General features: G+C 58.5%; 1 protein-coding gene across 1 annotated transcript in view; it reads left to right on the top strand.

The window, feature by feature from the left end:
• Window positions 1-11,692, top strand: part of NTN1 (netrin 1) — a 248,413-nt gene extending 236,721 nt beyond the window's left edge. The window contains exon 6 of the mRNA XM_011958611.1: window positions 11,356-11,692. Coding sequence (XP_011814001.1) covers window positions 11,356-11,684 — 329 coding nt within the window. The 3' untranslated portion in view covers window positions 11,685-11,692. The remainder of the gene's footprint in view (window positions 1-11,355) is intronic.
• Window positions 11,693-11,704: the final 12 nt, after the last annotated feature.

Raw genomic sequence — 11,704 nt, forward strand, 5'->3', positions numbered from 1 at the left:
CAGAAGGAGGGGTGCGGCCAGGTTGCGGCCTGAGGTGGGCACACACAGAGTGTGGCCCATTCTCTAGAGAGGGTGAGGGTGGGAAGGCTTCCTGGAGGAGGGAACCTGAGTAACCAGTGCTCACTGGGCAAAGCAGGGCTCCCAGGTGGAGGGAGGAACGTCTCCAAGTAAGAAGCCAGGCAGAGCATGGGGAAACGGGAGAAGAGCATGAGCCGGGTGTTTAGTGCAGTGTGGGGCCCAGGGAGGCTGGAGAGAGGCCAGTGTTGGCCTCATCAGTTGCATCCGTGCACCGAAGCCACTCTGACCCCCACTCCAGCTCACGTGGACGCAGGGGCTCCCACCCATGCCCCATCCCCTGCCTCAGGTGGCCTGGATGCTGCCACTGGCCTCTTCCTACTCCCTGGGACTCAGAAAGAGGGGAAGACAGAGAGCTCCCATTCTGAAAGGTGAGATCATCTCACTTCTGCCAGTTCTTGGAAAAGTTATTCGTTCCCAGAAATGTTTATTAGTCACCCCTTTTGTTGAAAGACATTTTGGCACCACCAGATGGAAAAATCAAAATGCTTCTCACAGGACGATTCGTCTCAAGTATTCCGCCTGACATCCCACAAGGATGATTTCTGAGGATACAACTCAAGGAGGATGTTCTGTTGGCATCTGTGGGGAGAAGCCGAGTCTGTTCAGCTGTGTGTGTGTAAGAGAGAGACTGTGTGAGAGACTGTGTGTGATTGTGTTTGTGACTGTGTGTGACTCTGTGTGACTGTGTGTGTGACTGTGCGACTGTGTGTGACTGTGTGCACACATGTGCATGTGCTTGTGTGCTCTCTTGGGGGTCCGTGGAAGCAGTGGGCCTGGGGACCTGAGCAGAATTCTAATTTGCATCGCCGTACCCTGTGTGTGCCCCGGTACCTCCCAAGCCAGTGGAAACCAAGCAGAGGGCTTGCCCATCCAACAGCTGTTCCCTCCCGCTGCTGGGCCCCGGACCGGGCACATCACAGCCTTGGTGCTCATCCTTATTTAATCTCCACAGACAGACACCTTGCGAGGGAGGGATCCTGTCAATGGAACGCTGAGACTCAACAAGATAAAATACCATGCGCAGGATTAGGTAGTCCACGGCTGAGATCTTGCTTCTCTCCCACACCCCAGAGGCAAGGCGCGGCAGTCCTTTAGCACACTCAAGGACTGGGACCCCAACGGGACCCTTGACTCTGGAGGAGCCTTGGAGGAGAGGCCACAGAGACATCTCCGTGGGCAAATAGGCGGGAGCGGGCACCGTGGTGCTGGGGATGTCCAAGATGGTGCAGCACGGGCACTGGGCATAGTGGCAGGGATGTTGGTGGTGGTGGGTGGTGACGGCAGAGGTGGAATTGGTGATGGGCATGGCTGTGTGTTGGAGGAAGCTTCCAGGAAGACCCCTGATGGTGAGTGGGGAGACCTAGCTGGAAGGGAGGCGGGCACGGAGAAGAGGCAGTGGGGGGAATGACCGTGGCTCACTGTGGAGCTCATGTGGGTCAGAGCGTGGCAGGTGGTGGTGACTGGGGCTGGTGCATGGATCCCGGTCCTGGCTCAGCCCTTGTCCAGTTGCTCAGGCTGGGAATCAAATGAGCCGGAGTGGGGAGGGTCTCACCATTCCCACCGCTTGTCTCCAGCTAGCCTCAGGGACACGGGGCTTCACAGCAAATGATGGACTCTCCCCTTCAGTGGCACCCTCTCTCCTTTTCTTGACCTTGGAGTCAATGGCTATTGCTGCTCAGGCTCAGTCCCTTCAAGTGCAGAAAGCTGGACAGGTTATCACCCCTTTGTAGGGATGAAGTTACCATGTCTTGGATGTGGGCACAGATGTTAGGGGAGCACCCTGGGGGCTGTCCCCCAAGGTCAGGGCCCCTGCTGTGTGCCCAGAGGCAGCTGTGATGGCTGCGAGAGGCCACCTCCCCCGAGCATTGCCCCCCTGTCCAGGGACAGGACGCAGACCAGCCAGCAGCACGTGGCATGGTGTTTCGGAGGCTTGCTGACCCTTCCCTGGGGTCACTGGCCCCTGGGGAATCCTCTGATTTCCCCCACCAGATGTGACCCCCCTCTCCCCGAGTGCCAGCCCCATATGGAGGCCAGATGTGGAGCTGGGCCCGTGTGAGTCAGCCTGAGGTCGTGGAATGCGGGTGACCACCAGGTTGGGCAGGGAGGGCCAGTCGGTCCCCATGACAGCTCGACAGAAAAGCCCCAGAGCCCACAGGAAGCTCGCTCTGGTGAGAGCCCGGTGGGGGCCGGGTGCTGCGATGCTGGGGCCTCCTGGCCCAGGCGGCTCTGGGGGGGATGCGGCCCTTCCCAGCAGAGTGACTTGCCATCCTGCAGAGGGGGAGCCCTGAGGGGAGAGGGGCCCCAGAAGGGCCCTTCCTGGGATCTGGGCAGCTTCCTGGCCCTCGTCTGCCCTCTCCCTAGAGCTTCCTCTTGTCTCTCCCAATGCTGTTTTCTTCTCTGAGCGTCCTGGTTTTAGGAAGGAGGGGTGGGGAGGGAGGGCTCTAAGGGGCCACAGAGGCATCTGATGAACGCTGTCTCCTGCCCTTTTACAGATAGGGACACCAAAGCTCAGAGTAGGGGTGGGGTGGGGATCTGTCCAAGGTGCCCAGAGTGTGCGGCTGGGGACACCAGACAGGAAATGCTAGTCTTCTCCTGGCTCAGCCATGCCCTGTGCGTCTCTGACCACAGAGCACTTCTGCTGATGCAGAGCGCAGGTGGGCATTTTGTGAGGTGTTCTGGGTGGCCCTCCCCTGGGATGAGTGCCTTTGGTACTGAGGACCTCAGCACCTCTGTCATTGTTCCTGGGTTTCCTCCCCAAGGCCTGTCCCAGAGTCTTCACAAACCTGCCAGCTCAGCTCTGCGTGTGCTGGGCTCAGGCCTCTGAGATACCGTGGGGTACCCGGGCCGGGGGGACCCCAGCCTCCCAAGAAGCGTACAGGAGCTTTGGGAGGCATCTCTGCAAGCCCTGGCCCCTGAGTCCATTCATCCAGCAGCACTCAGCTCTGCCCCCGCCCTGCTGTGGCCCCTGGGTCTCAGCTACTTCCTTCAGGTCTCCTCAGGGAAGCAGATTTTGAAGATGGCTTGACTTTCAGGAGCTGACAGGAGTTCCGAGCCAAGTCCCGTGTATAGAGGGTGCATGGATGCTCATCCCACACGGGACAGGGCCCCACACCAGGGTGCCCTGGGAGCAGCCTGGAAATGCCAGCCCAGCTTGTGGAGAGGGGATGCTCTTGGCTGTCGGGCAAAGGGCTTGCTGGAGGTGGCACTTTGGTGGGGAAATGGGCAGTGTTTGAGAGGTTCTCGGCCAGGCCACTCCCGCTCTGTGGGGTGGTATTAATCTACATCTGCAGGTCTGGTGGGCTTCAGGCTGAAACACCCTCCACACCAAGCCTTCTGGGAGCCCCGGAGGGAGCTGAAGGTGGACTGGACTGAGCCCATGCCAAGGGAGGCTGGATTTCCCACTCTCCCTCCTCTGGAGGCTGGGCCCCCATTGCTGCTGAGGGTGCTGGCCTCGGGGCATTGGGGGGGATGCTCACTGCTCCATCCTCCTCCTGGCTGGTTCTCGATGGCATGTCCCACCAGCCCTGCCCTCACCGATGCCCTTGTTGTGCAAGGAGCTGGTTGGCTGCTCCAGCCAGCCTGGGAGCACTGGGGCTGAGCCAGAGGTGGGAGGGCTTCGGCGGAGGGGAGCACTATCCACCCTCCAGGATGACCCTGACAGCCATGTCCCTGCCTCTGGTGGGCCCAGCCCCATCAAGGGTCGAGGGGACAAGCATGGAATTCGGAGGCAGCCAGGCTGTTTCAGTTCCTCTTAACAGGAGAAGGAGGCGGCTGCGACTTCCTCCCGGGGCAGCAGGCTCTCCCCAGGGGCTGCTGTGCTGGAGGCAGCAGCCCCCATGCCGAGGGCGCCCCAGCTGGGGCAGGGCAGGGCCCAGATCCACTCCCCTACTTAAGCCTCTTGCAAAGAAGGGTGCCAGTCCCCTGATCTCTCTTCACTGATGAGCCTTGGGGTGCAGAGCTGGACAGGCCAGGCCTGATTGTGCCCACTTCCCAGGGGGACAGGGCTGGTCTCCTCCCCAGGGGTCTGGCTCTGATTCTAAGACCACCTAATGTCCTGTCCTCCAGGGACCCCCAGGTAGACAAATGGTCTCAGGCAGCTCACCCCTCCCCCTTTCCAGAAACAGAGCCCAAGCACCAGGACCTAGCATGGGAAACTGAGGCAGCATCCACACTGCTTTCAGTTCTGTGAGAGAGGGCCATCCTGTTCTGTCTTTGAGGAGAAACCTTCAGCCAGCTCTTAAGTTGGGTATCCTCATCTTGTCCAAGTCCTGGGGCAGGCCCCTGTGGCAGGCACATGGCAGGAGATCCCTGAGGACTCCTGAGGGCAGCAGTGGCAGTTGCCAGGCCTAGCCACAGTGAGCCTCCAGCCCTGTCTCGTTTGATGTAGATGTAGGCAGGAGCCACAGTGACCCCCCGCCATCTCAGGTGTGGTGGCCCCTCACAGTGACTCCCTATCCCAGGTGTGGCGGGCGGCCCCTCTCCCACATTCCCCAGCAGGGAGTCGGGAGAGGGCAGATGAGCATCACTGAGACCAAACCTTGGCTCTGGCGGCCCTTCCTCCCTTCGCAGGGCCTGGGAAGCATGTGCTGAGAGTTGTGTTTCAGGAAAGCAGCTGCAGCTCGTGACACGCTTTCCACAGCGGGAGATTTATGGGGCTGCGCGGCTTTCATGGTTTCTGTGGGGTTCCTATTCTCCCCCCCATTTGTCCTGGCCGCTGTCTCGAAGGCAGATGGGTGACAAGCCTCCCCTAGCTGGACCGGCCCAACAGGAAGGTATGGCTGGGTGGGGGAGGGGTGAGGCTGACCACCCCAGCCTCCTCCGGAGGGGGAAGCTGCTGGGAGCCACTGGGGGCCCACCTCGAGCAGCCCATAAATCTATGAGACCTCCAGGAGGCAGGAAGTCTCCCCGCGGAGGTGTCCCATACACTCAGGCCTTGCCAGGGAAAGGAGAAGGGCCAGCAGCCCCCCGAGTCTGTGCCGCGGCCACTCCCCCAGGGCCCAGCCTGCAAGTTGTTTATTCTGGGCTGGGCCTTTCCTGCCATGTGTCAGTTCCCAACAGGCAGATGAATGAGCAGCATCTGTAGCTTCTGCACCGGCCGGACAGCTTTCCTCCAACCTGGCCTGGGCAGGGAGCTTTGATCCCAGCAGGAGGTCCCCCAAATCTGCAAGGAGGGGCATCTGTCAGTTCCCATCTACTCCTGCCACGAACTTTCTGGGGTGGTGACAATGCAGGGTCCTCAGAAGGCCTAGAGCTCACAGGCTATGGTGGCTCCTGGGCCCCAAGCTGGGGAAGGAGGGAGGGAGGTTTTGGATAGACTGGGGTCTGGACAGGACAGGGCTCCCGTGGGGCAACAAGTTGCCCTCTGGAGGAATGTAAGCAGAGGCTGTGACCTGGAGCTCCCCATTCTTCAGGTTGCCTTTGACGGCCTGGTCATGGGTCAACACTGGGACTCTGAGGAAGTTGAGGTACCCCAGGAAGGAAGACCCAGATGCTCACTCGGGTACCTTGCACTGCAGCCAGGAACGCGGGAAGCAGCAGCTGAAAGGCCACCCAGGGCTGGACAGGCCAGGCCTGACTGTGCCTACCTCCCAGGGGACAGGGCTGGTCTCCTCCCCAGGGTCTGGTTCTCTGGTTCTACTTCTGCCCTCCTTGACCAAGGGAAGTGCTCAAGGCACTCCGCCTGCCCTGGGCCTGCCTCCTAGCCCCCCCGCCCCCTCGGCCGGAACCAACTCCACACTGCTGCCGGCTGCCCTTGGTGACCCTGGCCCCCACGGACCTGGCCTTCAGCCCCTTTCTCACCTCGGAGCCACGGCCAGCCCTCTAGTGCCCCATGTGGGCATCTGCTGTGGGGCGGAGGAAGGTGTGTGCTCCTGTAGCCGGGCGGCAGGTGTGGGTTAGGGCAAGGGAAGCCAGTCCTCGTGGCTCACACTGCCCTGGTGGCTGAGAGAGTTCTTGGCATGAAAGGCCTTCCTGTGAACCCCAGAACTGCTGAAAGGGAGGGCCGCTGCTGCCCCACCCCACCTGCAGCCTTGTTCCCCGAGCTCTGTGGCTGGCTGCAGAAAAGGAGGGTTTACTGCACGGAAGTGGGGTGGCCCATGGGCTACAAGGGCAGAAGACAAAGCTCAGCCAGGTGCCTAGGACTGGACAGCGGAGGCCACTCCTGGCCGCCCTGGAACTGCACTCTCTCTTCTTGCTTTCCCTTGAGCATCTGCTCTAGGAACCCGCCTCCTCCCCATGGTGGAGCACCAGGGCTCAGTTACGCTTCCAGTCAGCCCAACCCATTCAGTATCCAGGGTTCCAGTTCCCACGTCCCAGCCCTGGTTTTGTCTGCACTGACAGCAGATCCCTGACCTGAGCAGAGACCGCTGGGAAGAGCACACCAACTCACTTGTAGCAGTCAGCTCTGCGGGCAGCAAGGGCTCAGAGGAAGGGAGGGAGGATGAAGTTGAGCTGTGGACCCTGGGATGCAGCCGTTGAGCACTTATGATAAAACCAGAAGCACCAGCAGGCGGAGGCCAGGCTCCCCTCCCCAGGCAGGAGGGTTGAGGAGCTCTGCTAACATCTGCCTCATTGACTTCCTTGTCTCCGCTTTAGAGAATGGCCATTCTGGCTTAAGGTGGCAACCTCTTCCTGTACACCAGCAGTCCCTAATTTTTTTTTTTTTTTTTTTTTATGAGATGGAGTTTCACTCCTGTTGCCCAGGCTGGAGTGCAGTGGTGTGATCTCCACTCCCTGCAAACTCCGCCTCCCAGGTTCAAGCAATTCTTCTGCCTCAGCCTCCCCAGTAGCTGGGATTACAGGTGCCCACCACCACGCCTGGCTAATTTTTTTGTATTTTTAGTAGAGACAGGGTTTTACCATGTCGGCCAGGCTGGTCTCAAACTCCTGACCTCAGGTGATCCACTCGCCTCGGCCTCCCAAAGTGCTGGGATTACAGGTGTGAGTCACTGTGCCCGGCCAGCAGTCCCTAATTTAAGGACTGTCGGCACACTTCTCATCTCCCTGGTCTGACCTCACCATCTGCCTTTCTGAGAGCAATCTCATCTCCTTTCTGAATACACGGTGGGGGATCCTGTGCAGAGCCCCCAGTTCCAGCGTTGTTGAAGACAGTTTTTGGGAGATCAGTGCAAGGACAGTGGGAGTTCAGGCATGCTAAGGGCCGAGGCTAACGAGCTTGGGGTGAGTTTCATCGTATGGGTGTGTCTTAGTTCTGGGCTGCTGCCACAAAACCCCTTAGACTGGGTGACTGATAAACAACAGAAACGGCTCATAGTTCTGGAGGCTGGAAAGTCCAAGACCAATGTGCCAGCAGATTCCGAATCTGGTGAGGGCTTGCTGTCTGCTTCAGAAATGCTGCCTCCTTGCTGTGTCCTCACACGGTGGAAAGGGCGTGGGAACTATGCCGCCTCTTTTTTTTTTTTTTTTTTTTTTGGAGTGGTTTAACGCTTGTTTATTTTTTTAATTGGGAGACGAAGTCTCACTCTGTCACCCAGGCTGGAGTGCAGTGGTGTGATCTTGGCTCACTGCAACCTCCATCCCCTGGGTTCAAGCAATTCTCCTGCCTCGGCCACCTGAGTAGCTGGGACTACAGGTGCCTGCTGCCACGCCTGGCTAATTTTTTATATTTTAGTAGAGATGGGGTTTCACTGTGTTGCCCAGGGGACTCCTGAGCTCAGGCAATCTGCCTGCCTCGGCCTTCCAAAGTGCTAGGATTACAGGCGTGAGCCACCGTGCCCAGTCAGCTGCTTCTATGAGGGCACTAATCCCATCCACAGGGTGAAATCCTCATGATTTAATCATGTCCCAAAGACCCTACTTCTTAATATTCTCTCACTGGATATCAAGTTCCAACAGATGAATTTGGGGGGGGGGATACTAACATTAAAACCATGATAGGGTCTAAGAGGCCCATCCTTGAGGCCATGGTTCTAGAATGGGCAGAACTGCCCATAACCCACGGTGCCAAGCCCCCTGGTTGGGTGACATCACAGGTACATCTGGGTTGGGAGGGGCCCCTCATTCCTCACTGCAAGCCAGAGGTTGGTTGGAGGTGACGGCAGCCTGGTGGAGTGCTGTGTGGCTGCTGATGCTCGTGCTTCCAGACCTGCAGCGCAGGTCTGTTTGAGGTCACTGTTGCAATGCACGTTTTGAATCTTTTCAGCTGTATGTGCACGGCAGGGGCTTGGCCCATGCACTGCATGTGTAGCTCATACTTAGTGGGCTGTGTAATGTGTAGAGGGGTTGCCAAGGGCGGTGGAAATGTGGCCTTTTTCCAGCGTAATCACAAGTCCTACCTGCCCCTGCCCCTGCCCCCTGCGGCCAGGACAGCTCCCACCCCTGATGTTGCTGAGATCTGCTGGGGGTGGAAGGACAAGGGCTGGTTGCTTTCTCCCGACGACCAGTGTCCATTGCTCTATCCCTCTGGACTCTCGACAGCAAGGTGTCCAGGCGGGAGGGTACCTTTCAGGGCTTTGCCCTTGGTGTTAGGCAGTTAAGCAGGTCCCCTTCAGGCCTGTGTGGCTGTGCCTGGAGATGCGCAGGGGGCTGCTTTGGATGCCACGCCTGGTTTCCAGGGCATTCACTGATGGGGGGAAGCTCAGAGACCAGAGAGGGTTGCGCAGGGCTCACCGGCCCTTCTGCTATGACCCCAGGGAGTGAGAAGGTCCCTGAGAGGCCTCTGGAGGAAGTCTGAGGCTAGGCCGCCTCCAGCCAGCTCTTTGGGCTCTTCTCAGCAGTGAGACTGCCAGCTCTGCCTTTCTGCCTGGCCCTGAGCAGAGGCCCAACATCCCCAGAATCTTCAAGATTAATTGTATTAGCTTCTAGGGCTGCCAGAACAAAGCACTACGGACTGAGTGGCTTAAACCACAGAAACGTATTTCTCACAGCTCTGGAGGCTGGAAGTCCAAGATCAAGGTGCTGGCAGGGTTGTTTTCCTCTGCGTTCTCTCCTGGCTTGTAGATGGCCACCTTCTCGCGTCCTTACAGGGTCTTCCCTCTGTGCGTCTGTGTTTTCATCTCCTCTTATAAGGACACAGGTCATAGGGCCTACCCTAATGACCTCATCTTAACTATACTTAAATGTTTTAAAATTTTAATGGGTACTTAATTATAAAGACGCTATCTCCAAGTAAAGTCATCCTGTGAAGCCCAGGGGGTTAAGCTTTCAACAGAGGAATTTGTTGGGACACCATTCAGCACACAGCACCAACAGATGCTCTGAGCCTGGGATCAAAGCTGCGCTCTCCCAGAGCCCCAGCCCAGGGTGCCTCCCACAGCGTCCTTGTTGGGCCACTCCAGCCCATGCTGGCTGGGAACACTGTGGCTGTGCAAAGGGTCTGAGGTGTCCAGCACAGCAGAAACAGCCGTATCCTGAGCTCATTCGTATTCAGCTCAGTCCTGGGGAGAGGAAAGTGGGGCGCTCAGGGATGCCTGGGGTGGCTCCCCCATTGCTTAGCTAAGGGGCTCTCAGTTGCCACGGTGACCTCTGCACAGTCAAATACACTCAGCCCAGCCACTTCTCTGGGCTGGAGGGCTCCCCCCACTCCAGAGTTCACACTGACTGTTGAGTCCCTTGGTGACAAAAACATGGAAACGGTTGCCATGGCAGCCATTCTTTGGAGCCCTCAGACTGGAGTGCAAAGTTCAGGATGCCCAGGGACAGCTGAAATGAAAATATGGGAAAAACGTGCTTCCCTCGCCCTGGAAGGATGAGTCGGTTGGCATTCAGTGCTCCCCTGTGCCTGGCTGTCCCTGCCTCTCCCCATCCCCTGGTCCATGTGTGGGTACAGGGGGTTGCCCTGGGAGTGAAGGAGCAGAGTGGCCCCCAGAGATGTAGACAGAAGCCAGCCAGCATGGGAAGGCAGGCTGAGCTGGGGTGGGTCCATTGTCTGGAGTGGTAAGTGGGGAAGTGACTGCTGGGCATTCCCTGGGGACATGTGCTTGTGACTGCTGAAGCCACGGAGCTTGCCTGTGTCCAAGTCTGCTTCACGGCCCAGCCTGGGGAATAAAATGCTTTGCCTAGTGAAGGCTACAGGGTGTGAGGGGTGGGCTTAGTGAGGGGAAGGGACCCTGCTCTGACAGTATGGGGCAGGGGAGTGGGTGGATGGCTGTTTCTCTTGAACAGAGGTTGAGTACAGCAGTAGGCCTCTCCAGGTGCCCCCTGGCCTGGGGGCAATGATCATGTGTCCACCTCCAGCAGGTCCCCAAGAAGAAGGCTCCATGAGGCTCTGGTGACCTGAGATGCACCAACCAAAGGGTTCTGCAGTCAGGGTTGTTTGAGAAACCAACATATGTATACAGGATTCTTAGGTTAAAGGTTCTGAAAAGTTCTGCAGTAAGAGCAAAGTTTCTCCTTTATTTATGTAGCATCTCTTTTTTGAAGTCTCCCTTACTATCTTGCAGAAATGACATCTGCGAACATTTGTCCTCTGAGTCAACAGCATCTCACCGCTTGTGAGAAACACATATTGCAGGGCCTCACCCAGATCTGTTGAATCTGAAGCTCTGGGGCGGGGCCCAGCAGTGTATTTTCACAGGCCTGCCGGGGGATTCTGATGGATGCTCCGTTTGGGGAAGTCCTCTACTAGGGAAAATACTGGCCGAGAATTTGGAGTAAGAGGAATGGTCTGGGGACCTTGGGCAGCACAGAGGAAGGGAGGCCCCCTGGTAGGGATGGCTTAGACGTGGGAAGCGGTAGGTCCAAGGACCCCGGGGCTCTGGAAAAGGCACTACAGCCACCCCAAAGGGTGGGTTCTCATCTTCGGCCCCTGAGCATTGAGGACCCATTATGGTTTTCGGAGACTGGTTGGAGGACCAGGCTGTGTGTGTGGAGTGCCATGAGGTCTGGTGTAAAGTGACTTGGGTCTTGGGAGAAGCGCACCCCTGAGGAACCTCCCTCTGCCCCGCCAGCATTGCGCTCACCCGAGCGCCTGCCCTGGGCAGACAGCCTGCCCAGAGTGCTGGGGGCGTGGGCAGCACCTGTAGGCTTCCTGGGCAAAGTGGGTCTTGACAAGGCCAGGAGATGGCTTGTCCTGACGGCACTGCTGGGTGGCACCCTCAAAGCGTGGGAGGCGAAGCTTCTTGGAACAGCGGCCTTGGCCCTGGTGTTAGCAGGTGGGGGTCTACCATCAGCTTGCCACCACCCACGCGCTCCTCCGTGGGACACTCTCTGCAGTCACTTCCTGGGGCTGGGTCTCCTTTCCCTTCTCCCCAGGCTCAGGCAGGGTGGACCTGGCCACAGCAGCTGGGGGCCCACCCGCCTGCCTGTGCTTCCTTGCAGCCGTCCAGATTCACATCCTGAAGGCGGACAAGGCGGGGGACTGGTGGAAGTTCACGGTGAACATCATCTCCGTGTACAAGCAGGGCACGAGCCGCATCCGCCGCGGTGACCAGAGCCTGTGGATCCGCTCGCGGGACATCGCCTGCAAATGTCCCAAAATCAAGCCCCTCAAGAAGTACTTGCTGCTGGGCAACGCCGAGGACTCTCCGGACCAGAGCGGCATCGTGGCCGACAAAAGCAGCCTGGTGATCCAGTGGCGGGACACGTGGGCGCGGCGGCTGCGCAAGTTCCAGCAGCGTGAGAAGAAGGGCAAGTGCAAGAAGGCCTAGCGCGGAGGCAGCAGGCGGGC

Source organism: Colobus angolensis, unplaced genomic scaffold (assembly GCF_000951035.1).
Source record: "Colobus angolensis palliatus isolate OR3802 unplaced genomic scaffold, Cang.pa_1.0 Scaffold47, whole genome shotgun sequence".
NCBI classification, from domain to species: Eukaryota; Metazoa; Chordata; class Mammalia; order Primates; family Cercopithecidae; genus Colobus; species Colobus angolensis.